At 44.0% G+C, this 25329-nt stretch overlaps 1 protein-coding gene across 10 annotated transcripts in view; it reads right to left on the reverse strand.

The window, feature by feature from the left end:
* Window positions 1-25329, reverse strand: part of LOC141126887 (synaptotagmin-like protein 2) — a 129575-nt gene that overhangs the window by 90960 nt on the left and 13286 nt on the right. The window contains exon 1 of one of the 10 annotated variants that reach the window (XM_073612926.1): window positions 6314-6450. The exons of the other annotated variants lie outside the window; for them this stretch is intronic. Coding sequence (XP_073469027.1) covers window positions 6314-6360 — 47 coding nt within the window. The 5' untranslated portion in view covers window positions 6361-6450. Of the gene's footprint in view, window positions 1-6313; window positions 6451-25329 lie in introns of those variants that run through there. 10 annotated transcript variants of the gene reach the window in all.

The raw sequence follows: 25329 nt of genomic DNA on the forward strand, positions 1-25329 counted from the left end.
AGGTACTATAGGAAGTCTCTGTACCCTGTGCGGCATTTTACACGGTTAACACAGTTATTACTTAAGAAAAAAAAATCAATAAGAAAAAGACCCGAAGCGACAACAAAACCTAAACAAAACCAAAAAGGGAGGACGTTGGGGTAGGAAAAGGAGCCAATCGTACCACCAAACTGGTAGAACTAGGAGCCCCCACCAGAGCACACGCCAAGTGATGGGGTTTAATTGAACAGAGCTTTGTATTCCTCAGAATAGACAAACTCATGCCAGTAGAACCACCTTAAGGATTTTTTCCTGGCGGCCCTTCTCCACGGCTACCGGGTCCTCCATCTCACGGATTTCAACTTCTTTTTTCAGCCAAACGGTTATGGACGGGTTAGGACAGGAAGTGACGGCAGCGGCTGGAGGCTTCTCGGTAGTCGCTGACGTCAGTTCCTGTCCCAACCCGTACCAAATTGAGACTTGGAACACACACCGATCCAGGGAGACGAAGCAGCAGAACTAACCCAAAAAACACCCTGCTGGAGTGATTCAGTGCCGGTCTAAAGGCACCTGAATTGTGATTGCACATTTTTAGAATTGGGGATGTTTACCTTGTTGGTTTAAATAAATTTTACAAAAGCATATTGCGCAATGATGGCCAATTACTTATGAGATGTCAAGGATTTGAGGAGCAACTAGTGGCAATCTAGCTGGAGAAACGCCAGGAAAGTGGAGTGGTTATCCCAATATGACTCAAAGGCAAAGTTTTTGTCTAGGCTCTGGTAGATTCAGAAGGTGGTGGTGACGCACGAAGTGGTGAAAAGGCTTCTAAAATTGCACGGATGTGATTTTGAGCACACTATGCACATGTGATTTAAATGATAGAATTGTGAAGCGGACTTTGGGAAATATTGGTTGAGTCTGTCACATTGTTAAAAACCTGTGTCCTACAGTTTTGATAACTTTGCACTTAATAATTGAATAATTTGCACTATAACTTTGCACTATAAAGTTATACAGTTTTGATGTTGGTGCACATTTCACGATACTATTTTTAGTGGTAATATTGTATAAGCACTTTAAGATCAGCGCAGTTACATTTTTTATACAATATCAAATTTTTCTCTAACCAATGGTAGAGAATTTCTAACTGCAGCAGATTTTACTTTAAATTTTAATTATAATTTTTGCGCCAGGTGACACTTTTTTTTCACTTTACTGCATATACAGACCGATTTTACTGTTGTGGGTTTAGTAACACTTAATGGCTGAGCTTCGAAAAACAGTTTTGTATTCTTGGAGGTTCCATATTTCGCATACCACAGTGTAAAACTTTAGACAGACAATCTGTGGATCGCTCTATAAATCACTATAACCAGAATACAGAACTACCGAGATGAAAAAGGATATGTCAGGGTATTTTTTTTTTTTATGATTTGTGTAAACAGACTACAAAGAACAGACCAATAAAGGCGCTATGCACCACTAGCAAGCAAGGCAATCTACATGTGTACATTATTTTTAATTTTTTTTACAGTTTGGAGGAAAAAAAATTATCAGGATTTTCAGTAAAGCTCCCGCCCCCCCCCCTTTATGGATTTGGATAGAATGGGGCAGGTTTGGTTTACCAATAGTGTGAACTATGCTCACTTTAAAACTGAATTTGGACTTTAATGCATGAGGTGAACAGAGTACAGGGGCACAGTCATGCTGGAATAGAAAAGGGCCTTGTCCAAACTTACAAGGTTGGAAGTGCACAATTGTCTAAAAATGTCTTTGTATGCTGCAGCATTAAAAATGTTACTAAACCCACAACAGTAAAATCAGTCTGTATATGCAGTAAAGCATGCTTGTTATACTCACTGTTGAATCTAACAGGTTAATCCTCTGCATTGCGTAAAAAGGCTGCATGATCCTGTCTTCTCTGATCCTCCTTCTCCCACTGTCCCCAATCCATCTCCTAATACCAAACCTTTGGAGTCACTCTGCGCATGCTCAGTTTGCTGTGTATTGCTAGAGAGTGCATGTGATTAGCACAGGGCCAATCAGCACTGTTCAGACAGAGGGTCAGGGGTCCTGCAGCCTCATGGGATTGACCGAGGAGAATGAAAAGTCCTCCTACAAGCTTTCACCAGACACTGATAGAAGTCACAAGACTGCTATACGCTGCTGATGAGAAAAGGTATTTAGCAGTTTATATTTACTAAAACTATTGCATTTCCAAGTTCTGTGTACTGTGGGAGACCAGATATAGTGAATGCAGGGTCCTGGGTTTAGTAAACTTTAACCGCAGCTTTCACCGGAAACAAATTAAAGGCAATCAAAAAGGAAAAAAGGTAGCCATAAAATACAAAAAAAAAAATACACAAAACAGGGTGCACTCATCAGGAGGGTGACACCAGTTCCTTGAGGCCTTATAAGTGTCTAGTGCGATTTGCCATTCTTATTTTTGCTTTTGCCATCACAATCTTTCTTTCAAACTTGGATTTTTCTGAACTTCAGTGCACAGGGCTAAGCACAGGAGTTTTTTTCTATTTAAGAAAAAAAATAAATAAAAAGGGAAAATCTAGCTTGCAAAAAATGTGTTTGCACATGATTCAAGCTTCAATCCCAGCATGCCAGAACAAGTTCACTCTGAATGGAGAGACATGTTCTGCAATTTTATTTCCTAGACAAACCCAAAGCAATACTGCTTCGAAAGGTTGCAAAACACCTCACGTGTATTTGCATAAACCTTCCTTTAGGGAAATATGATCCTTGGATAACAGTAATGCAGAGCAACAACTCAAGCAACTGCTTGGCTTGCTTTGCCCGTTTTAGATTTTATCTTGGTGGGCCACAGTCCATGCGCCTCACAGAGCTCATTCGCACCACTGCTCTGTTGTATCACTTGGTAGCGAACCAAGCAAAGTGCAATGCATTGCCGTGCCATTCATTTTGCATGGCACTAATGAATCTCCAGATCTTGGCTCTCCAGTTTTTACTTTTGCTGTTCGCTTCTCCACTGGGGTGGTTAATCCTCTCCACTTGCCTTGGTGATCACTGAAACAGGATATATAGTACAATATTGGGGGTATAGTGTTGGACTACAGAGAAAACCGATTTGGGGTGCTTATTTAAGAGGACTGCAAAATGAGCAAACTGTGTGACACAGCAGTGAGAAAAGTTAATAGAATTCTGCAGTGCATCACTAGAAGTATTACCAGCAGAAGGAAGGAGGTTCTGATTCACCTATGTAGATCTTTAATTATCACTAGAGGGATCACCAGCAGGAGAAAGGAGGGAGGTCGCGATTCCCCTATATCAGTAGTGGTTAACCTTGGCACCCCAGATGTTTTGGAACTACAAATCCCATGATGCTCAACTACACTGAAGAGTGTAGTTCGCCATCATTGCCCTATACAGATCTTCACTTATCACTAGCAAAAGGAAGGAGGTCCAGATTCCTCTATACAGTGGCTTGCGAAAGTATTCGCCCCCCTTGAACTTTTCAACCTTTTGCCACATTTCAGGCTTCAAACATAAAGATATAACATTTTTATTTTTTGTGAAGAATCACCAACAAGTGGGACACAATTGTGAAGTGGAACGAAATCTTTTTGATTTTTGAAACTTTTTTAACTAATAAAAAAAATGAAAAGTGGGGCGTGCAAAATTATTCGTTAATACTTTGTAGAGCCACCTTTTGCTGCGATTACAGCTGCAAGTCGCTTAGGGTATGTCTATCAGTTTTGCACATCAAGAGACTGAAATTCTTGCCCATTCTTCCTTGCAAAACAGCTCGAGCTCAGTGAGGTTGGATGGAGAGTGTTTGTGAACAGCAGTTTTCAGCGCTTTCCACAGATTCTCGATTGGATTCAGGTCTGGACTTTGACTTGGCCATTCTAACACCTGGATACGTTTATTTGTGAACCATTCCTTTGTAGATTTTGCTGTATGTTTGGGATCATTGTCTTGTTGGAAGATAAATCTCCATCCCAGTTTCAGGTCTTTTGCAGACTCCAACAGGTTTTCATCCAGAATGGTCCTGTATTTGGCTGCATCCATCTTCCCCTCAATTTTAACCATCTTCCCTGTCCCTGCTGAAGATAAGCAGGCCCAAACCATGATGCTGCCACCACCATGTTTGACAGTGGGGATGGTGTGTTGAGTGTGATGAGCTGTGTTGCTTTTACGCCAAACATATCGTTTTGCATTGTGGCCAAAAAGTTCGATTTTGGTTTCATCGGACCAGAGCACCTTCTTCCACATGTTTGGTGTGTCTCCCAGGTGGCTTGTGGCAAACTTTAGACAAGACTTTTTATGGATATCTTTGAGAAATGGCTTTCTTGCCACTCTTCCATAAAGGCCAGGTTTGTGCAGTGTACGACTGATTGTTGTCCTATGGACAGACTCTCCCACCTCAGCTGTAGTTCTCTGCAGTTCATCCAGAGTGATCATGGGCCTCTTGGCTGCATCTCTGATCAGTCTTCTCCTTGTCTGAGCTGAAAGTTTAGAAGGACAGCCAGGTCTTGGTAGATTTGCAGTGGTCTGATACTCCTTCCATTTCAAAATGATCACTTGCACAGTGCTCCTTGGGATGTTTAAAGCTTGGGAAATCTTTTTGTATCCAAATCCGGCTTAAAACTTCTCCACAACAGTATTACGGACCTGCCTGGTGTGTTCCTTGGTCTTCATGATGCTCTCTGCGCTTTCAACAAAACCCTGAGACTATCACAGAGCAGGTGCATTTATACAGAGACTTGATTACACACAGGTGGATTCTATTTATCACCATCAGTCATTTAGGACAACATTGGATCATTCAGAGATCCTCGCTGAACTTCTGGAGTGAGTTTGCTGCACTGAAAGTAAAGGGGCCGAATAATTTTGCACGCACCATTTTTCAGTTTTTTAATTGCTAATAAAGTTTAAAATATCCAATAGATTTCGTTCCACTTCACAATTGTGTCCCACTTGTTGGTGATTCTTCACAAAAAATAAACATTTTATATCTTTATGTTTGAAGCCTGAAATGTGGCAAAAGGTTGAAAAGTTCAAGGGGGCCGAATACTTTCGCAAGCCACTGTATAGAGCTATGGGTATCACTATAGATCTATTAGGTATCACTAGAGGTTACACCAGCAGGAGGAAAGACGTCCCGATTCCTCCATGTAGAACTTTGGTTAGACCTCTTTTGGAATATGGTGTCACTTCTAGAGACCCCACTTAAGCCAGCCATGCATGGATCAAAATTCAGCCAGTTCAACAGGGACCGGCCAAATTTAATTCCATGTACAACCAATCACCCTGTCAGGTTTTCCCCTCACTCAATCAGTGCCGCAGGCTACAGCCGGCTTGAAGTCTATCTGCGGTCAGAAAACAGGTCAAAAATAGGGGGAAAATAAATAAATAAATAAAAACCCACATACACACACACACACACACACACACACACACACACACACACACACACAAATATAGAAGTTAAACAAGTCCAGAGATGGGCGATAAAATTGGTGATGGGTCTGAGGGATAAAGCATATCAGGAGAGACTGCAGAAACCCAATAAGGACACGACTAAAACCTTTGTCTACAGGGCGATTAAGGTTCAGGGGGGCAGTATCTTCAATATGAAGCCAAGATCAAGAACACGGGGACATGACCTCAAATTAGCAGGTGGAATGTTCAACGTGAACTTTACAAAATATTCCATTTTACCAAAAAGATTAATTAATGCCTGGAACGGACTAACAGAGGTATGGAGTTAGTCAATGCTAAGTGAATGTAAACATTCTTTTAGAAAAAAAAAAAAAACACACCCACAACACCTTCTATTAGGTCAGATAAATATAATAGACTAGAATATAAAATATAATATAAATATAAAGAATGCACTCTATTGACTCATTTTTACAGTAAAGAAGTTAAACCTCTTATAGACACTCCAGAGTGCTTCCTTTGTTTTTTCAATGACCCTAAAGTGTACGACTTATCAAAGTTTTTAGGTTTATATGGTACATGCAAGTATTTATAAATGGTGATCATATCTCCCTTTTATTGCCTCTTCAAGGTGGAATAATTTAATCTATCTTCATAGCGGTGGTCCTCCGTACCCCTCATTAGTTGAGTTGCCCTACTTGGAATGGTAAGAGCAACTCATTATAGCCACAAAAGGTGTGTAAACCTGCAAGCGCACATATCTCAAAAGCAGAGTCCCCAGGAACCCATTGGGTCATTTCAGATCTCAGCATCTAGCAAAAAAAACGGAGATTTCAGCTTTTTGAGTCAACTGGCCCTTTAAATAGGAAGCCACTCCATAGCCCAGACAACTAAACACACAATTTATACATACCACTCAGCAGAAGTAGTTTTCCTCCTAAAAGGTCTGGTGAAAAGCATGGGTCAGTGAGCTTTCCTAATGAGTAGAATCATGTTAGATCATGGGGAATGACAAAGCTGAACCTGTAACATGGAGCACACTGAAGTGTATAAGCACAAAGGCAAATACCGGATATAAAGAGATTGTAGCGGATCAGCCAAGTCAATCTGCATGTCAAGTGACTTCTTAGCTCACATGATGTATTAAACACACAGGAATGTGCTGGCAGGTTTAATCAGTAGTGAGAATTAAGTGATTATAGGAGAGAATAACGTGCCTTTCCATTAGACGAGACCCCCGTTGGGAAGCTCACAATCTAATATCGGGCTACCTGGACGATACTTGCAGAGTTATTAACCCAAGGATGCAGGCATGTACACACATGACCAGGGTTTGGTTATGCCAGGGTGCTTTTATTCTTAATGTTTAATGTATTTGATGCTTTTTTTTCTGTAAAAACCCAAAAAGGTGGTCACTTTTTTGTACCTTCGTGCTGCTGATCCCCTCCAGCCACCTCCTGTCTATATGCTGCTGCACCAGCCCCAGCTGACCATGGTTGCCTTGGATCGGCTTCCAGATCGCACCAGGTTCCCTTACCCATTGTGGGTAAGGGAACATGGCAGTGTAGCCACTCGGCTTCACGGCCAGGTTCCTACTGTGCATGCGCGAAGCGCGCTGCGCTCTCACTGGCCCGGCAGAAGGGGAGAGGGGAGGAGGGGGTCGAGCTGCTGATGTAATTCGCCACAGCCCAGTCTCCCGGAAGCGGGCACAGGGTACCTGTAAACACAAAAAAAAAAAAAAAAAAAAAAAAAAACCAAAAACACAACAGGTACCCGCTCCTCCCTCCCCTCCAAAAAGGTGCCAAATGTGGCACCGGAAGGGGGAGGAATCAGATAAGCGGAAGTTCCACTTTTGGGTGGAAATCTGCTTTAAATAAACAAACATGTCTTACTTACCTGCTCTGTGCAAGGGTTTTGCACAGAGCTGCCCTGATCCTACTTTTCTGGGGTCCCCCGGCAGCGCTCCTGGCTCCTCCTCTTAGAGTGCCCCCACGGAGAGCTGCTTTCCATGGGGGCACTCGTGCGGGCACGCTCCCAAGTCCTGCTGCTGCGTCCATTGACACAGACAGAAGGACTCGGTCCTGTCCCCAGTGTCACTGAATTTGATTGACAGCAGCAGGAGCCAATGGCTCCTGCTGTTGGCAATCTGTCCAATGAGGACCCGAGACAGCGGCTGGAGCTGAAGTGCATGTTCATTGATTGAACGATCGGGTGCAGGTAAGAAAAAATAAACAAAAAACAAAAGGGGGGGGGGGGGGGCTCTGGGGAGCAGTTGCAGCACATCAGGTTTTTCACCTTAATGCATTAAAGTGAAAAACCATGGAGACTTTACAATTGCTTTGAAGCGGAGTTCCGCCAAATTTTTTATTTTTTAAAGTCAGCAGCTACAAATACTGCAGCTGCTGACTTGTAAAATATGGACACTTACCTGTCAGGGCGCCCGCGATGTCGGCACCCAAAGCCGATCTCTCCCTCGGCTCTCAGGTGGAGGTGCCGCCATCTTCACAGCCTGGTTCCCTACTGCGCGAGTCACGCTGCACGATCCCACTGGTCCCTGCTGTCTTCTGGGACCTGTGCGTCTCCCAGAAGACAGCAGGGGGGACGGAGGAGGCGCTGGATATGGCATAGATATCAGCGAGTACTGCGGCTATCTATGCCCGGAAGTGGGAGCAAATACCTGGATTATACAGGTATATGCTCTCCCCTCCCCCCTGAAAGATGCCAAAATGTGACACCGGAGGGGGGGGAAGGTTTCCGAAAAGCGGAAGTTCCATTTTTGGGTGGGACTCCGCTTTAAAGAAATATAAACTGCTAAATACCTTTTCTCATCAGGAGTATATAGCAGTCATGACTTCTATCACTATCTGGTTAAAGCTTGCAAGAGGACTTTTCATTCTATTCTGACTGTCCTACGAGGCTGCAGGACCCCTGTCCCTCTGCCTGGACAGCGCTGATTGCATGTGATCAGCACAGGGCCACATTCCCAAGAAAAAAAGAAAAAAAAAAACCATCTAGCAATACACACAAAACTGAGCATGTGCAAAGTGACTCCAAGGCTCTGTACTATCAGGGAGATGGATTGGGGGCAGTGGAAGGGGAGGATCAGAGAAGACAGGGTCAAACAGCCTTTTTACACAATGCAGAGGATTAACCCCTTAGGTTCCACAGTGAGTATAACAAGCATGCTTTACTGCATATACAGACAGATTTTACTGCTGTGGGTTTAGCAACACTGCTATAAAAAAAAAAAAAAAAAACACACATTTTGCATTTGCAATACTCACCTTACCTCACTGAAGTCTACATCTCTGCTAGATGGCGCTTCCTTCATTACTCTGGGCTCCCAGTAAATGCTACACTGAACGGCACGCACATGTCATTACCTGCGCACCATTCGCTGCAGCAGAAAGGATGCTACCAATGCAGGACAATAGAAAAAGACGTGCGACATCACTAGACTGGTCAGAGTAATTTTTTTCTTCATACATTTTTAAAATAGGTGTAGGACTAGGTCTTTTTAATAAAAAATAAATAAATAAAAATAAATTCTAGCAATTAGAAATCTTTGAATTGTACTTGAATTTTTCCCAAAGTTATATGGCGTAATTGAATTTTTCCCAAAATTTGGTTAGCCTATGGCCATCTACAGAAAACAAGACAATAAGATCGATTTGCTAAAGACTATGTTCATTTTTGCAAAAAAAAATGTCCGTAAATAAAGTAAAGCAAAACGTGTCATCTCTTTGAATAGCCAATTACATGCGATTTTTAGGAGCACGATTGGTTGACGTAAACAGGGTCACCTCATTTGCCAAGCTTGCATTGCAAAAAGTGAAAATTCTACTTTTCTAAGTGAATAATCGCTGTTCCTTTACAGGGTGGATTTGATTAAAAACAAGTCGACTAAAATCGCTAATAAAAAAGGATCGATTTAAATCATAATTTTTAAAAAGCAACTTCTGTCCCGCAGCGTCTCCTCCTCTGACCTGCTGTTGACTCACCGACAGTCCCATTCACTTTAATGGGACGGCTGGTGATGCGGTAGTGACACTACAAGGTGAGGGACGTGGCGGCAGCAGGTGAGTGGATGCTCTTAACAGGCGCTGCCATGATGGATCTGTAATAACAGGTGCTCTTTAAATGTAAGGACTCCTTCCCATTAGTTAGAATCTTTAATATTTGCAAACAAAATGAAAGTGTTACTTTACCCACAACAGTAAAATCAGTCTGTATATGCAGCATAGCATGCTTGTTATACTCACTGTGGAACTTTAGGGGTTAAAGTGGTGTTCCAACCAAAAAAAAAAAAAAAAAATATAACCAACACATTTGGAAATTTTTTTTTTTTTAACTTACCTCTAAATGCCTGTTGCTAGGGGGTTCCTCGTAGTCTGCCTCTTTCAGTGCCTGGGCTGGTGACATCACTTCCCCTTGGCGCAGGAAGTGCTCAGCTCTGCTCCCTCCCCCTTGTCAATCATCTGGGACACATTACGGGTCCCAGATGACTGAGCGGCAAATCGCCGCGCCGCTCGCGCAGTGGATGCCAGGCTGTGAGGCCACAGCCCGGCGCCCACGGTTGCAATGCCGGTGCCACCGAACGGAGGGGGAGATGAACGGGGCTTCTATCCCAGGCATCGCTGGACTGTGGGACAGGTAAGTGTCCGATTATTAAAAGTCAGCAGCTGCAGTATTTTTAGCTGCTGACTTTTAATTTTTTTTTAAAAATGGGAACTCCTCTTTAATCCTCTGCATTGTGTAAAAAGGCTGTTTGATCCTGTATGCACAGATCCTCCCCCTCCTGCACTGTATATCTGGGAAAAGTCAGCTAACACAGGCAAGGTAGCCGACCTGCACATGCTCAGTTGTGTCTTATGCTGGAGAGAACAGTTTCTTGTTCTCAGAGCTAGCCAGGTCACATGATATTGACATCACACATGTGGGCGTGTATACAGGCTGCAGTGGAAATCTCCTCCTTCCTGAACTCTCAGCACTGGAGAAACTGTGCCGTTTATCATGTAACCGTGGTATATAGATCATCCAAAAAGGTATATAGTGGGAGTATTTTAATGTAAAAAGAGGGGGGGGGGGGGTTGAACTATTTTTATATTGCTGGGTTTAGTAACACGTGAAGGTTTCCCAATTAGAATAATAAGTTGTCAGGTTAGTACTGTAAATATTCCCAAACTGGGTCTCTTTTACAGGCTGCTGCCATTTTGCTCCTCAAGGGAGAAATAAAGCACTTTAAGCTATGTGCAGAAAGATCACAAGGTTTATGAGCTGCTTAGAACAGGGGTCCTCAACCCCCGGGCCGTGGTCAACTGCCGGGCCACACTTTTAGAAGTCTGGCGGCGGTGGGCAAGCAAAGAGGACGTCATCTCTCACCGCCCGCCCCATCACTGTCCAGTCCTCAGCCGGCCTCGAACACTACACTGAGTTTATCACTGCTCGCCCCGAATCACCGCTGTTCCACCCTCACTTGACAGGTGACAACTGCACCTGTCAGCAGGCGACGATGACAAGCTGAATTTGGTAGCAGGTGACGGTGGCAAGTGAAACACTCAGGGTTTCCCACAGATTGTGCATTATGGGGAGTGGAGCTATTTTTTTTTTTTTTATTACAATGTAATGTAAATGATGCGCTTCAATCATCCTGACACCATATCAACCATGGTGCCGTGATGACTGAAGCGCAAACACCAGCCATTGCCTCAAAATCACCCCCCCGAAAAGTCACTTACACCACCACCACCCACCCTACCCCCCCGCGGGCCTTGGCATAATTTTCTTTCACGCAGTGGGTCCTTGGTGCCAAAAAGGTTGGGGACCACTGGCTTATAGACTTTCACGCTTGGAGCCTGGTACAGATGCTTTGCTCTTCAAACATACAGTTTGTAGTGTACATAGATTTGCAAAACAATGGGACAAATGAATATGCCTGAACTTTGGTTTATCTCATGGTTACTGTGAAACTGTGTGAATGCATCAATGCAGTGCATGTTATCCCTGCTTGGATTCATTGAACAAGTTTTTTTTTTTTTTGTAAAAAGTAAATATTGCAGAATATACAGCCTTATGCTACATAATTAAGCTCCTAGATTGTAAGCTCTAAACGAGCAGGGCCATATGATTCCTCCTGTATTAAATTGTATTGTAATTGTACTGTCTGCCCTAATGTTGTAAAGCGCTGCGTAAACTGTTGGCACTATATAAATCCTGTATAATAAAAATAATAATAATAATAATAATAATAATAATAATAATAATAATAGAAAACTACCTTTAGATAGATTTTACTCCAAAAAGCATTTTATTAAAATAAATTTGATTAAAAAAAAAGAAAAAAAAAAAATGGATTTAAATCAAAATTTCTCATTTTTTTTTATTATTTCGATAAAAAAAAAAAAAAAAAAAAAATCACCCGCTTCCTCAGGTTCCTATAGGGGGTATCCTTCATTAAGGGTAGCCTAAGGGGTATGAAGACGACGGATGTTTATAGTACATTTGGTGTTTCTGTAGCACCACTTTGTCAGGCAATCACCATCAAATGACAGTAATCACAGCCTGGAGGTGTCGTCGTCGGCTGCCTGTTCCTTTACTGCGCACACAGATGTTGCCACACCTCAATCAAAGCAAGCATAGCGCACCACGGACAACTATAAGAGCCCACACAGATTTGAAGTTCAGGTGCAAGTAAAGTCAAAAATGACATTAACAGACCCTTCATAACACATGGCAACTGCAGAAAAAAATTTTGGGGTTCATTGTGGTGCATTAATCAGCCTATACAAATCAATTGGCTGCTCTAATGCAAGTTAACACGCGATATAACATGTGCATTTAAATACAACTCAATGGATTGTCCTGGGGTGAATGAGTTTTAACAGTTTATTAAATTGTTCATCCATTCCTGCCAGTAGACTGGTATGACTACTGCCTTTACAGGGCGTCAACGCTGTTTGTTCTAAAGTGAAATCACACAGTAGCATTGTTACTCTTTGGGAAAGACAGACAGACAGACAGACAGACAGAAATTTGACATAGACAAAGCCAAACTCTAGTTACAGCAGAGCTCCACCCAAAAGGGGACGCTCCGCTTATCTGCTAACTCCCCCCTCGGCACCTTTCGGGGGGGGTCCCCCGGACTTTCAGCCCTCCTCCTCCTCCTCCTCCTCCTCCTCTTTCCCCCTCCCAGCCATTCAGAAAGCGTAGCATGCTTCACGCATGCGCAGTAGGGAACCAGCTGTGAAGCCGCAAGGCTTCACTGCCGCCTTCCCTTACAGGCAATCACGGCAACAGCACTCAAGAGCTGACGGAAACATCGGCTGGGGTACCGACATCGCTGGATTCCGGGACAGGCAAGAGTCCTAATATGAAAAGTCAGCAGCTACAGTATTTGTAGCTGCTGACTAAATTTTTTTCGTAGGGGGGGCTGAACCTCCTCTTTAATGCTTACCAAGCAGTCAACAGCAATTGCTTTAAATACTTTTTTTTCCCAAAAGACAAAAAATAAAGTGTTCACTTTTCACAAAAAAATTCAAAAAGTTGAAGCTTTAACTCCAAATATCCTGGCCATCCCGCCGGACCCTTCTGCACAAAACAATGGTGATACCTGGTGTGGTTAGTGTAGTGATCTGTACGCCGCAATACACAACAGCAGAATGACTATCATAATGCTTGCAATAGCAAGCGCTTATTGGTCAGCACACCTGCTGACCAATGAAAAAGCACATCTTCGGCTGCTTCTTCTGGTAATGTGTTGCAAGAGAAAGATGTGCTTCTCATTGGTCAGTGTGATCATGTGTGCAGGGGCCCCCAGCTGCATGGGGGCCCCTGCACTTTCCCCGAAGCAGCTGGTCCTTGAGCCCACGCTGCCCCAAAATTGGGGGCCCCATGATGGCACTGATTAATACACAGGGGAGGCAGGCTGGCAGCGGTGCACCGTGCAGATTGATTCCCATTTCACAGCCAGCAGGGCGGGGCCGGAGCACCAGTGATGCTCTGACCACGCCCCATGCAGCTTGAATGCTCTGGACTCGGAGGCCGCGGGGTAGGAGCTGGAGTGGGAGCTGCTGAGTCGGCAGCACTGAGAGCCCCCCTGGGGAAGTAGCATTGTGGATGGTGTCATGGTGAGCCCAGCTGTCCAGCACTGTTTGCACTGAAGGGCTTGGATGCTCCCTCCACCCCTCCTTCTGCCTGCTTGATTGGTATAGGCGTGTCCAGTGCTGGAGGTGGGCACATAGCCAAAAGTTTACATGCACTGTATCTCCACTGGAAAATGGGGGTACTACATGGATGGAATAATGGTGCTGGGGGATATCAAGGGTGTATGGGGGGAAAACAATCCGGGGTGTATAGGGGTAGCAATGCTTGGGTGGCTATAGTGCTAGGAGGTATCATGGATGTAGAGAGGCCACAGTGTAGGGGGTATCAGGGATGTAGTGGGGTCACAATACAAGGGGTATCTTATAGTATATGGCAGTGATGGTGAACCTGGGCACCCCAGATGTTTTGGAACTACATTTCCCATGATGCTCATGCACTCTGCAGTGTAGTTGAGCATCATGGGAAATGTAGTTTCAAAACATCTGGGGTGTCAAGGTTTGCCATCACTGGTATATGGTAACAGTGCTGGGGGGGAATATCTAGGGTGTAGAGGGGTCAGGTTTCTGGGGGGATATCTAGGGTGTAGAGGGGTCCAAGTGCTGGGGGGATATCTAGGGTGTAGAGGGGGTCAGAGTGCTGGGGGGATAGCTGGGGTGTAGAGGGGTCAGAGTCCTGGAGGGATATCTGGGGTGTAGAGTGGTCAGAGTGCTGGAGGGATATCTGGGGTGTAGAGTGGTCAGAGTGCTGGGGGGATATCTGAGGTGTAGAGTGGTCAGAGTGCTGGGGGGATATCTGAGGTGTAGAGTGGTCAGAGTGCTGGGGGGATATCTGGGGTGTAGAGGGGTCAGAGTGCTGGGGGGATATCTGAGGTGTAGAGTGGTCAGAGTGCTGGGGGGATATCTGGGGTGTAGAGGGGGTCAGAGTGCTGGGGGGATATCTGGGGTGTAGAGGGGTCAGAGTGCTGGGGGGATATCTGAGGTGTAGAGTGGTCAGAGTGCTGGGGGGATATCTGGGGTGTAGAGGGGGTCAGAGTGCTGGGGGGGATATCTGGGGTGTAGAGGGGTCAGAGTGCTGGGGGGGATATCTGGGGTGTAGAGGGGTCAGAGTGCTGGAGAGGCATCAATCTAGCAGATTATATTATATGCACAGGAAAGCTTTGTTACTTTATGTATGTAGTATGTTCCCACGGATTCTTTGCTGTACAGAATGATTGTTCACGTTGTTAATGCGGAGCTCCACCCAAAATGGGGAAGCTCCTCTTGTCTGCCTCCCACCTACTTGATGTCTGTTTACCTGTGCTGCCTCCATTGTAGGGGCCCCAGAGCATTACTTTGCCCAGGGGCCCATGATGCTATTAAGACCCCCACCCAACAACCAACAACCCCCCCCCCAACCACCATCATTCTAGCCATACACACCAAACTGAGCATGTGCAGCCTGGTTCCAAGGCTCTGTTTTATCAGGAGATGGTTGTGGAAGAAGGGGAGGATCAGAGAAGACAGGATGAAATAGCCCTTTTACACAATGTACACGATTAAACCCCTTAGGTTCCACAGCGAGTACTGTTGTGGGTTTACTAATAAACACCCCCAATTATTATATCAATTCAAATGCAAGTGGATAACTGCAAACCAATGTAGTGGAAAGCCAGATACTTTATTCAGTCTTGTAAAGTTAAAGAGAAAATTTGCCACGAGGTTTTCCCACCCTATCGGTGTGCGGTTATCCACTTGCATTTTAAATTGCTTTCCCCAGGCGGTGATTCTTCCATTGCTCCGTGGTCCAGTTCTGATGCTTGCATGCCTATTGTAGGAGCTTTTGTCAGTGGGACATGGTTCAGCATGGGCACCATGACTGATCTGTGGATAAGCAGCCCCACACACAACAGACTGATGTTAGGTTTTTGGGTTTTTTTTGTCTGCTTTCTTTCAACACATCAACTTCAGGGACAACATGTTTACTTGCTGCCTAATATATTCCACCGACTTTCAAATGCCATTGTAACAAGATAGTCAATGTTATTCACTTTGTCAGTGGCCAAAGTTATGGCTGATTAGTGTATATTGTGACTGACAACATACAGAGTTTTTTTCTGCAGACTTGCACACCCAGGACCTTTAGGTTATAATCCTGAAAAGGAAGTTTCACTACATGGTGAGTTATTGACGCCGAACAAATATGTTCAAACCAGATGTCCCAGCACTTCCCTGGAAGCATACCTGTTCTAGAAAACTGGCTCATACTTGAGCATGTACAGTATACGCCATATGGTAGCATTAACCAGTTACTTTACCCAGTGTGCATAAAGTGTGCAATGTTCTTCTAAGCCTGCATAGAGCCCTACACATCTTTAATGTAGCACTACCCCAGTAGGGGTTGCAGATGGCTGGGTTCCCCACTCCTACATAGCCAAGCAAGTAGCATTAATCAGCTTGTATCCAGACAAGAACAGTCAGCTTTTTTAGGTTTTGTTTTATTAGGGGGTAATAATTTTGATGGGGAATAGAATTATGGGGTGCCCAACTTGATAGCAACAAAAACCAGGGACAACTTTTATTTACGACTTCAGATTTGGTTCTTCACTCCCGGACACTGCCAGTCTCCAAGTGAAAAGACGCAACAGCCTCTTAAGGACTAGGAACTTTCAGTCCCTTCAGATCAGTGGTTCTCAACCTTTCTAGTGCCGTGACCCCTTCATAAAATTTCCCAAGTTGTGGGGACCCCTAATAGTAAAACAATTTTCGTAGCGTGGGTTTTCAGCACCCAAGGCAAGACAAGTAATTTGCGTTCCTAACCCATTTAGCGCTCCCCGAGTCCCTTCCACTCGCATAGTATTAAAACCCCTTATGGTACATTTTAGTATGTACTACTCCGTTCTCCTTTCTTTCCCTCTATCCTAATTTCTTGGTTTTTTTTCCCCCCCATCCCTCTCTCTAGCCGTCTTTCTTGTTCTTTCTCCTATTCTTTCTCTCCCTTTTTCTTTGTTCCTCCCCTCTTTTTCTCTCCCTTTCATGTATTCTCTATTTTTATTCCTTCTCTTACTCCTTGGTGGGGAGGAATGGGATGAGTGGAAGTTCTGATCAGCCAAGGTGCTCTTGATCAAGGTCATCTGCTGATCTGAGAACTGTAGTGAGGACTTTTAATGGCAACTATAATCCCAGGTAGTGTTACTCACTGTGTCTCCGACTTTGTGAGGTCTTGCAGCAGTGACAACTATGCTGAAATCAAGAGATGGGGTCTCCTCCAGCCCCACCCACTTCACATTCCTCACCAATCAGCTGACCTCTAGTCTCTGCCCCCCCAGCCATGCCGTCAACTGACTAGGCGGCCGCAAAGAGGGTGAATGGGTGGCCGCGGACTCCAAGAATAGTCTAGCCTGACAGCTACAGGCTCCAGGGACAGCCCAGCTGGGCGGCCGTAAAAAGGCTGGGGAGAGTGGTGCGGGCTTCAGGGAGAGCCCAGGAGTCGGTGACCCCTGGCAAATCATCATTCGACCCCCAGGTTGAGAACAACTGCTTTAGAATGTAGCATAAAATGTTGTAAGCTGCATCCTGGTAGTACCTCCAACATCCTTGTAGACACTGGTCCCAGCTCTACCAACTGAAGGAAAAATGCCAGTCTACCTGGCTGACTCTTGAGATCTCCCAGGACAAGGTTAAAGTGATTGTAAATGATCACCTTGTAAAACAACCCATTCAGTTTAATAGAAATGGAAATGCAAAAACATTTTTGTATAGGTATTAAAAAAAATACAACAATTATAAATACCTTTTTTTCCCCCTTTTTTTATAAGTGATCACATTCCCTCTGTTTACAGCTGCATAAGAGCTGGAGGGAGGAGAAGCAGCAGAACACTGAGCTTCCCAGTGAATGGCTGTGCAGCAGGGGCATGTCAGGACAAGTCTGATCATTGGAGGAGCACATACCAAGTTCCCAGCACAGCTAGAGAACTGACCACACTGTATATGGAAGCAAGGGGACTGGCAGGAACACCAGGGATTTCACATAAAGGGAGCAATACAAAGAGAACAGGATACTTTCTCATACAAGTACATGGTACAGCAGGCACATATCAGGAATATGAAGTTTTAGGGTAACAAACAATTTAAGAGCCACTACATGGGGCAGTCCCTCACCTTGCTTGCAAGTCCCTGACTGTGCTGTAGTACTCAGACTGTCCTCATTGCTCCCTCTGCCTCTCAGGGAAGATTCCCAAACTGCTTCTGTTGTCAGGAACCCCCCCAGACCAGCCCAAGCTCCAAACTGAGGCAGAGCCCCTCCCCCAGACTAGGGGGTTTGTCTCAAGCGCCACTGACAGTCAACTCAGCACTCCATCTTCTTCCCGACTCCCCTTGCCAGCATAACTCATCCATACTTAAAGTGACACTAAACCACCTTTGTTTTTTTTGTTTTTTTTAAACATTTCATACTTGCCTCCACTATGCAGTTAGTTTTACACAGCGTGGCCCCGAACCTCCTCTTCTAGGGTCAACCGGCGGCACTCGCACTCCTCCTCACATCGGTGAACGCCCTAAGAGACGCTCTCTCCTGGTGGGTTACCTTGCCGGCGTGCTCCCAAGTCCAGCATTTGCATCCATAAAACACAGGCCAGTCCCGGCATCATTGGATTTGATTGACAGTAGCAGGAGCCAATGGCTGAGCTGCTATCAATTATCCAATGAGGAGCCGAGAACCCCTGGCAGAGAGGAAGAGCGCATCTCCGAGGGATTGACGGGCTCAGGTAAGTAAAATGGGGGGGGGGATGCATAAAGGTGAAAAAAAAAAAATGACAGTTTATGACCCCCTTTAAGGGCTGGCTTAACCCCCTGCCAGGCCCACTGTCTGGTGATTAGCCAAGCTCCCCCGATTATGCAGGTCAACACTACAGTTTTCAGAACGTTCTCCAACTTTCTAGAACCAGGAAGAGGCACCAGAGACCTGCCAGGAGTCATCCAGCCCTGAACTCAAGTAAACCCTGACCCAAATTTCATGACTTAGACTTGGCCCTCAGCCAGACTATGTTTTGCCCACTCTAACACTAGTAGCACACTAGAGGGTAAAGTGCAAGTAAGTTTTTTTTTTTTTTTTTTTTTTTTTCACTGCACGCTCCTGGTTGTGGATTTCTCCTCCTCACTTTCTCTCCTGGTACAAGCAGTACATGTGCATTTGATCACTTGCACCACTCTGTAAAACTACAAATCCCAGGAAGCAATATGGCTTCCTACTGTACTTCACACATATCCCATTTTTCCTCCCACTAAAGGGGGGGGGTTTTCTTGTGCCATTACATGGCGGCGCTGACTGCGTCGGCATGTACTACTACTTCTCCAGATGGAGCAGGGGAGGGTGGCTACATTCCCACTTCGTGAGACCAAGTAGAACTAATGTAGCCATCCTCATAACATAGTAGGAACACAGCAACTTTGAAACACAGACTTTGGGAAGTGCTGCCAGATGCTACACAAAGTGCAAAATTTACAATGGACTTAAAAAATTATAAAGAGACATACAAATACAAGTTTGTAATATACAAACATTCATAGGTTTTCTTTTTGTATGAGGCATTTGAACACAGCCTGGTCAGTAACAATGGTACGCATGCACCATATGGATGTTTGTAAATGAAACTCATTGCTATTCTTATATTGTAGAATAGAATATCTTTGTACCTGCTATATGAGCATCCCTAAAGAAGTCGTCACACGTCGGTATCTCAGTACTGATAGTTGCCAATAGAGTATCCTTGTACCTGCTATATGAGCATCCCTGAAGAAGTCGTCAAAACCCAATTTTTGAAATACGTCATTGTCTCACTTAATTCACTGACTTTTGGTCAAGGTTTTGGCAACTATCAATATTGAGACACCGACGTGTGATGACTTCTTCAGGGATGCTCATATAGCAGGTACAAGGATACTCTATTGGCAACTATCAGTACTGAGATACCGACGTGTGACGACTTCTTTAGGGATGCTCATATAGCAGGTACAAAGATATTCTATTCTACATTAATAGCAATGAGTTTCATATACAGTATCACACAAAAGTGAGTACACCCCTCACATTTTTGTAATGTGAGGGCTGTGTGTTGAGTTATTTTGAGGGGACAGCAAATTTACACTGTTATACAAGCTGTACACTCACTACTTTACATTGTAGCAAAGTGTCATTTCTACAGTGTTGTCACATGAAAAGATATAATAAAATATTTACAAAAAATATGAGGGGTGTACTCACTTTTGTGAGATACTGTACAAACATACAGATGTTTGCTTTCTGCTGTCTTTTGTGTGAGGCATTTGAACACAGCCTGGTCAGTAATGCTACATGCTACTCATGCACCATATGGATGTTTGTATATGAAACTCATTGCTATTATATTGTGGAATATCCTTGTACCTGCTTGTGAGCATTACACTGCTATATGGAGCATCCCTGAAGAAGTTGTAAAAACACGTCGGTGTCTCAATACCGATAGTTGCCAAAACCTTGACCAAAAGTCAGTGAATTAAGTGAGACATTGACGTGTTTCAAAAATAGGGTTTTAACGACTTCCTCAGGGATGCTCATATAGCAGGTACAAGGATAATCTACAATATAAGAATAATAATGTGTTTCATATACAAACATCCATATGGTGCATGAGTAGCATTGTTACTGACCAGACTGTGTTCAAATGCCTCACCTTGATGCTCTGTGGTGCCTATCGTGCTCAGTTTGCTAAAAGAAAGCAGGGGGACCAATAGGATCACCAGGGATTTCACTTAAAGCAATACAAAGAACAGGATACAGTCAGGTCCATAAATATTGGGACATCGACACAATTCTAATTTTTTTGGCTCTATGCTCCACCTCAATGGATTTGAAATGAAACAAACAAGATGTGCTTTAACTGCAGACTTTCAGCTTTAATTTGAGGGTATTTACATCCAAATCAGGTGAACGTTGTAGGAATTATAACAGTTTGTATACGTGCCTCCCACTTATTAAGGGACCAAAAGTAAATGGAACAGATTAACAATCATCCATCAAACTTTCACTTGTTAAATACTTGGTTGCAAATCCTTTGCAGTCAATTACAGCCTGAAGTCTGGAACGCATAGACATCACCAGACGCTGGGTTTCATCCCTGGTGATGCTCTGCCAGGCCTCTACTGCAACTGTCTTCAGTTCCTGCTTGTTCTTGGGGCATTTTCCCTTCAGTTTTGTCTTCAGCAAGTGAAATGCATGCTCAATCGGATTCAGGTCAGGTGATTGACTTGGCCATTGCATAACATTCCACTTCTTTCCCTTAAAAAACTCTTTGGTTGCTTTCGCAGTATGCTTCGGGTCATTGTCCGTCTGCGCTGTGAAGCGCCGTCCAATTAGTTCTGAAGCATTTTGCTGAATATGAACAGATAATATTGCCCGAAACACTTCAGAATTCATCCTGCTGCTTTTGTCAGCAGTCACATCATCAATAAATACAAGAGAACCAGGTTCCATTGGCAGCCATACATGCCCACGCCATGACACTACCACCACCATGCTTCACTGATGAGGTGGCATGCTTTGGATCATGAGCAGTTCCTTTCCTTCTCCATACTCTTCTCTTCCCATCACTCTGGTACAAGTTGATCTTGGTCTCATCTATCCATAGGATGTTGTTCCAGAACTGTGAAGGCTTTTTTTTTTTTTTTTTTTTTTAGATGTTTGGCAAACTCTAATCTAGCCTTCCTGTTTGAGGCTCATCAATGGTTTACATCTTGTAAGAACCCTCTGTATTCACTCTGGCGAAGTCTTCTCTTTAGTGTTGATTTTAACACACATACACCTACCTCCTGGAGAGTGTTCTTGATCTGGCCAACTGTTGTGAAGGGTGTTTTCTTAACCAGGGAAAGAATTCTTCGGTCATCCACCACAGTTGTTTTCCATTGTCTTCTGGTGTTGTTGAGCTCACCGGTGTGTTCCTTTTTAAGGATGTTCCAAACAGTCGATTTGGCCACACCTAATGTTTTTGCTATCTCTCTGATGGGTTTTTGTTTTTTCAGCCTAATGATGGCTTGCTTCACTGATAGTGACAGCTCTTTGGATCTCATATTGAGAGTTGACAGCAACAGATTCCAAATGCAAATAGCACACTTGAAGTGAACTCTGGACATTTTATCTGCTCCTTGTAAATGGGATAATGAGGGAATAACACACACCTGGCCATGGAACAGCGGAGCAGCCAATTGTCCCATTACTTTTGGTCCCTTAAAAAGTGGGAGGCACATATACAAACTGTTGTAATTCCTACACCGTTCACCTGATTTGGATGTAAATACCCTCAAATTAAAGCTGAAAGACTGCAGTTAAAGCACATCTTGTTTGTTTCATTTCAAATCCATTGAGGTGGTGTATAGAGCCAAAAAGATTAGAATTGTGTTGATGTCCCAATATTTATGGACCTGACTGTACATTCTCATACAAGTACAGTAGCCACATATCAGGAATATGAAATGTCGGGACAGAATGCTATTCTATAGACTACTTTAACACTGGACTACCCTCAATCATCCATCCAGTCATCTGGACCAGCAGTACTATACAAAATGACTATTAAAAAGGGCTAAGATTGTTCATTATACGATCAATAAACATTCTGTACAGTCAGGATCAGTCTATGCAGCAGGAATCAAGGAGACCTTGAGCAGATAAAGGACAGACTGAACATTAATGGGGAAATGTTAGGAAGGACATTATCGATGTCATTAGGGGCTTTCAGGAAACAGAACGAGTTATTATTATGTCTCTATAATTGGGTAGTATTATGAGCTCAGCAAATATTGCCCTACAACAAAAACTACCTTCATCCATTAACTCATTCTGCATCATGCTTAGAAATGACACTCAGCATCTTTTTAAAGTATCTCTCCATTCCTTAAAGCAGTATTAAACCCAAAATGAAAAAAATAAAAATAAAAAATAAAAACCCACACACTTAAATACTTCAGCTTGCCAGCACTATGTGGTGGCTGCATTTGTTTTCTTTTTTAGGCCAATTTCTCTTTTTTCAACTGATGTCCTGGCAAGTAACACTTTCTGTTTTACAGTGCCCATACAGGTTTCGATAAATGGCAGATTTATTTTCCGATTGATCTCCACTGATCCAAATTGATCTTTAGCCGACAACCCATTTGAGCTACATTATATTGTCAAAAGTTTTGGGACGCCTGCCTTTACACATGCATGAACTTTAAATGTCATCCCAGTCTTAGTCCGTAGAGTTCAATATTGAGTTGGCCCACCCTTTGCAGCTATAACAGCTTCAACTCTTCTGGGAAGGCCGTCCACAAGGTTTAGGAGGGTGTCTATGGGAAGGTTTGACCATTCTTCCAGAAGTGCATTTGTGAGGTCAGGTACTAATGTTGGACAAGAAGGCCTGGCTCGCAGTCTCCGATCTAATTAGTCCCCAAGATGTTCTATTGGGTTGAGGTCAGGACTCCGTGCAGGCCAGTAAAGTTCTGCCACCCCAAACTCGCTCATCCATGTCTTTATGGAACTTGCTTTGTGCACTGGTGCGCAGTCATGTTGGAACAGGAAGGGGCCATCCCCAAACTGTTCCCACAAAGTTAGGAGCATGAAATTGTCCAAAATGTCTTGATATGCTGACACCTTAAAAGTTCCCTTCACTGGAAATAAGGGGCCAACCCCTGAAAAACAACCCCACACCATAAACCCCCCTCCACCAAATGATTTGGACCAGTGCACAAAGCAAGGTCCATAAAGACATGGATGAGCGAGTTTGGGGTGGAGGAACCTTACTGGCCTGCACAGAGTCCTGTCCAGAGTACATCTTGGGGATTAATTAGAGTGAATACTGCGAGCCAGGCCTTCTTGTCCAACATCAGTGCCTGACCTCACAAATGCGCTTCTGGAAGAATGGTCAAACATTCCCACAGACACACTCCTAAACCTTGTGGACAGCCTTCCCAGAAGAGTTGAAGCTGTATAGAGTTGAAGCTGTTATAGCTGCAAAGGGTGGGCCAACTCAATATTGAACCCTACGGACGCCATTAAAGTTCATGTGCGTGTAAAGGCAGGTGTCTCAATACTTTTGACAATATAATGTATCTGCCACACTGGGGGAAGCTGATTTTGAGCAATATATGGTTATATATTTGCCATCATAATTCACCAATCAAATCTTGCCAGCTGCTGGCTTTTAATCTCTTTTTTTTTTTTTTTTTTTAAGCGGAACTCCGCTTTAAATGTAAGAAAGTTCTCATACAACAGAATAAAACATTCATAAGTGATGTAATGTATTGTACGGTAATGTATTCTTTAATTTCGAGAATGCGTGATTTTGGTCTTGTGTTTTTTTTTGTCGCACCAATACTGTACTGATTGAATGAAAATCATTCATGCTGGCATGGTACGAGAATTTTTTTTTCGCGTTTGTCCCTACGGAAAATTAACGGTCGGGATTGGCTCTCGAAAGCCGCGTACGAACGAACGATCAGATGATCGCTCCAAAAGGGCTATTTCACATCCGTAGTTTCTCATTGTGTGTACTAGGCATTAGATGGGCTTAACTAGCAAATTAAAGCATGACTCCACTTTAGCAACAGTTTTTTTCCCCCTTTTGGAAGAGAGGTTAAAGGAATTAAAAGGTGACCATAGTAAGCACCACTGTTAGTGGTAAGTGGTTTGTCTCAACACTTACTCTCGACAGATTGGTTTACATTCCAGCACGATGCCTGTGTGCCAGAATGACTAAACTCCTGCACATGTGTGATAAGTCATCCTGCACTGGCCAATCAAGACGGCCAAAGAAAGACACCAGTGGCAGCCTGTCCATAAGGGGCGCCTCCCCCCTAATCTACATGCAGGGCACCAGACGCATGGATTTCAATGGGGGTTTTTCTTTTTGGAAGCACACGATTAGAGCCTAAGGCTCTAATTGGCTACCAAAAAGGGTGGACCTGGGGCGCAGAGCACTGTGCCCTGAGCCCACCCAGTTGTGCGACAATAGCAAATGAATATTCGCTATTGTCTTCCTGATTCTCCTCCCGGCCAATCAGGAATCAGGTCCTGAGAGTCAACTTCCTGCTTGACCGGGGAGGAGAAGCCCCGCTCCTCCCCCCTGCTGGAGTGAGGAGCAGCAGCCCTGCCCTTCATCATCTCCTAAGGCAAGGCCACCTTCCCATCCGTCTACGGTGCTGGGGGGGGGAGGGGGGAGTTTTGTTTGCTGCCCCGCCCAAAAATACTGAGCACCAGCCACCACAAATAAAACGTCTAGATGGCTACACTCTTGTTCTTCACACACTCTCCCCCCAATGTGTACTTTTGTACCATTGAGCTGCTTTTATGGATGAATAAAATTCAAAAGCTGTGAACAAAGGGGTGCAGTTATCTGGATTTTTCATTGTGGATGTGTAGCACTGGGCGAGCACCCCTCCTGTGTTTGGAAAGTTGATGGCATTTGCTGGCTTACCTTGAGCAGCGATAGAAGTTGACCCTAAAAGAAGCCGAGGAGGAACTGCCGGTGAGGGCGTGAAAAAAAAAAAAAAAAAAAAAAGCAGTACCGCATCTAAGGCCGGTCATATACAGAGCAAATTTCGTTCCTGCAACCACGGGTTACAGGAAAGAAATTCGCTCGATTCTCCCCATCAACACAGACAGACCGTGTTGATGAAGGAATCCCTCCTGCTGGGCCATGATCTTCTCCCAGCGGGGAGGGGGGCCGGAAAGCAGTGAATGTGACAAACACTAATGTAAAGCCTAAGTTTTGTTCAGATAAAAAAAAAAAAAAAAATAAAAAAGAAATAAAAAAAAAGTTGGTGTTAAAATACAAAATTCACT

Source organism: Aquarana catesbeiana, linkage group LG02 (genome assembly GCF_042186555.1).
Source record: "Aquarana catesbeiana isolate 2022-GZ linkage group LG02, ASM4218655v1, whole genome shotgun sequence".
Taxonomy (NCBI): domain Eukaryota; kingdom Metazoa; phylum Chordata; class Amphibia; order Anura; family Ranidae; genus Aquarana; species Aquarana catesbeiana.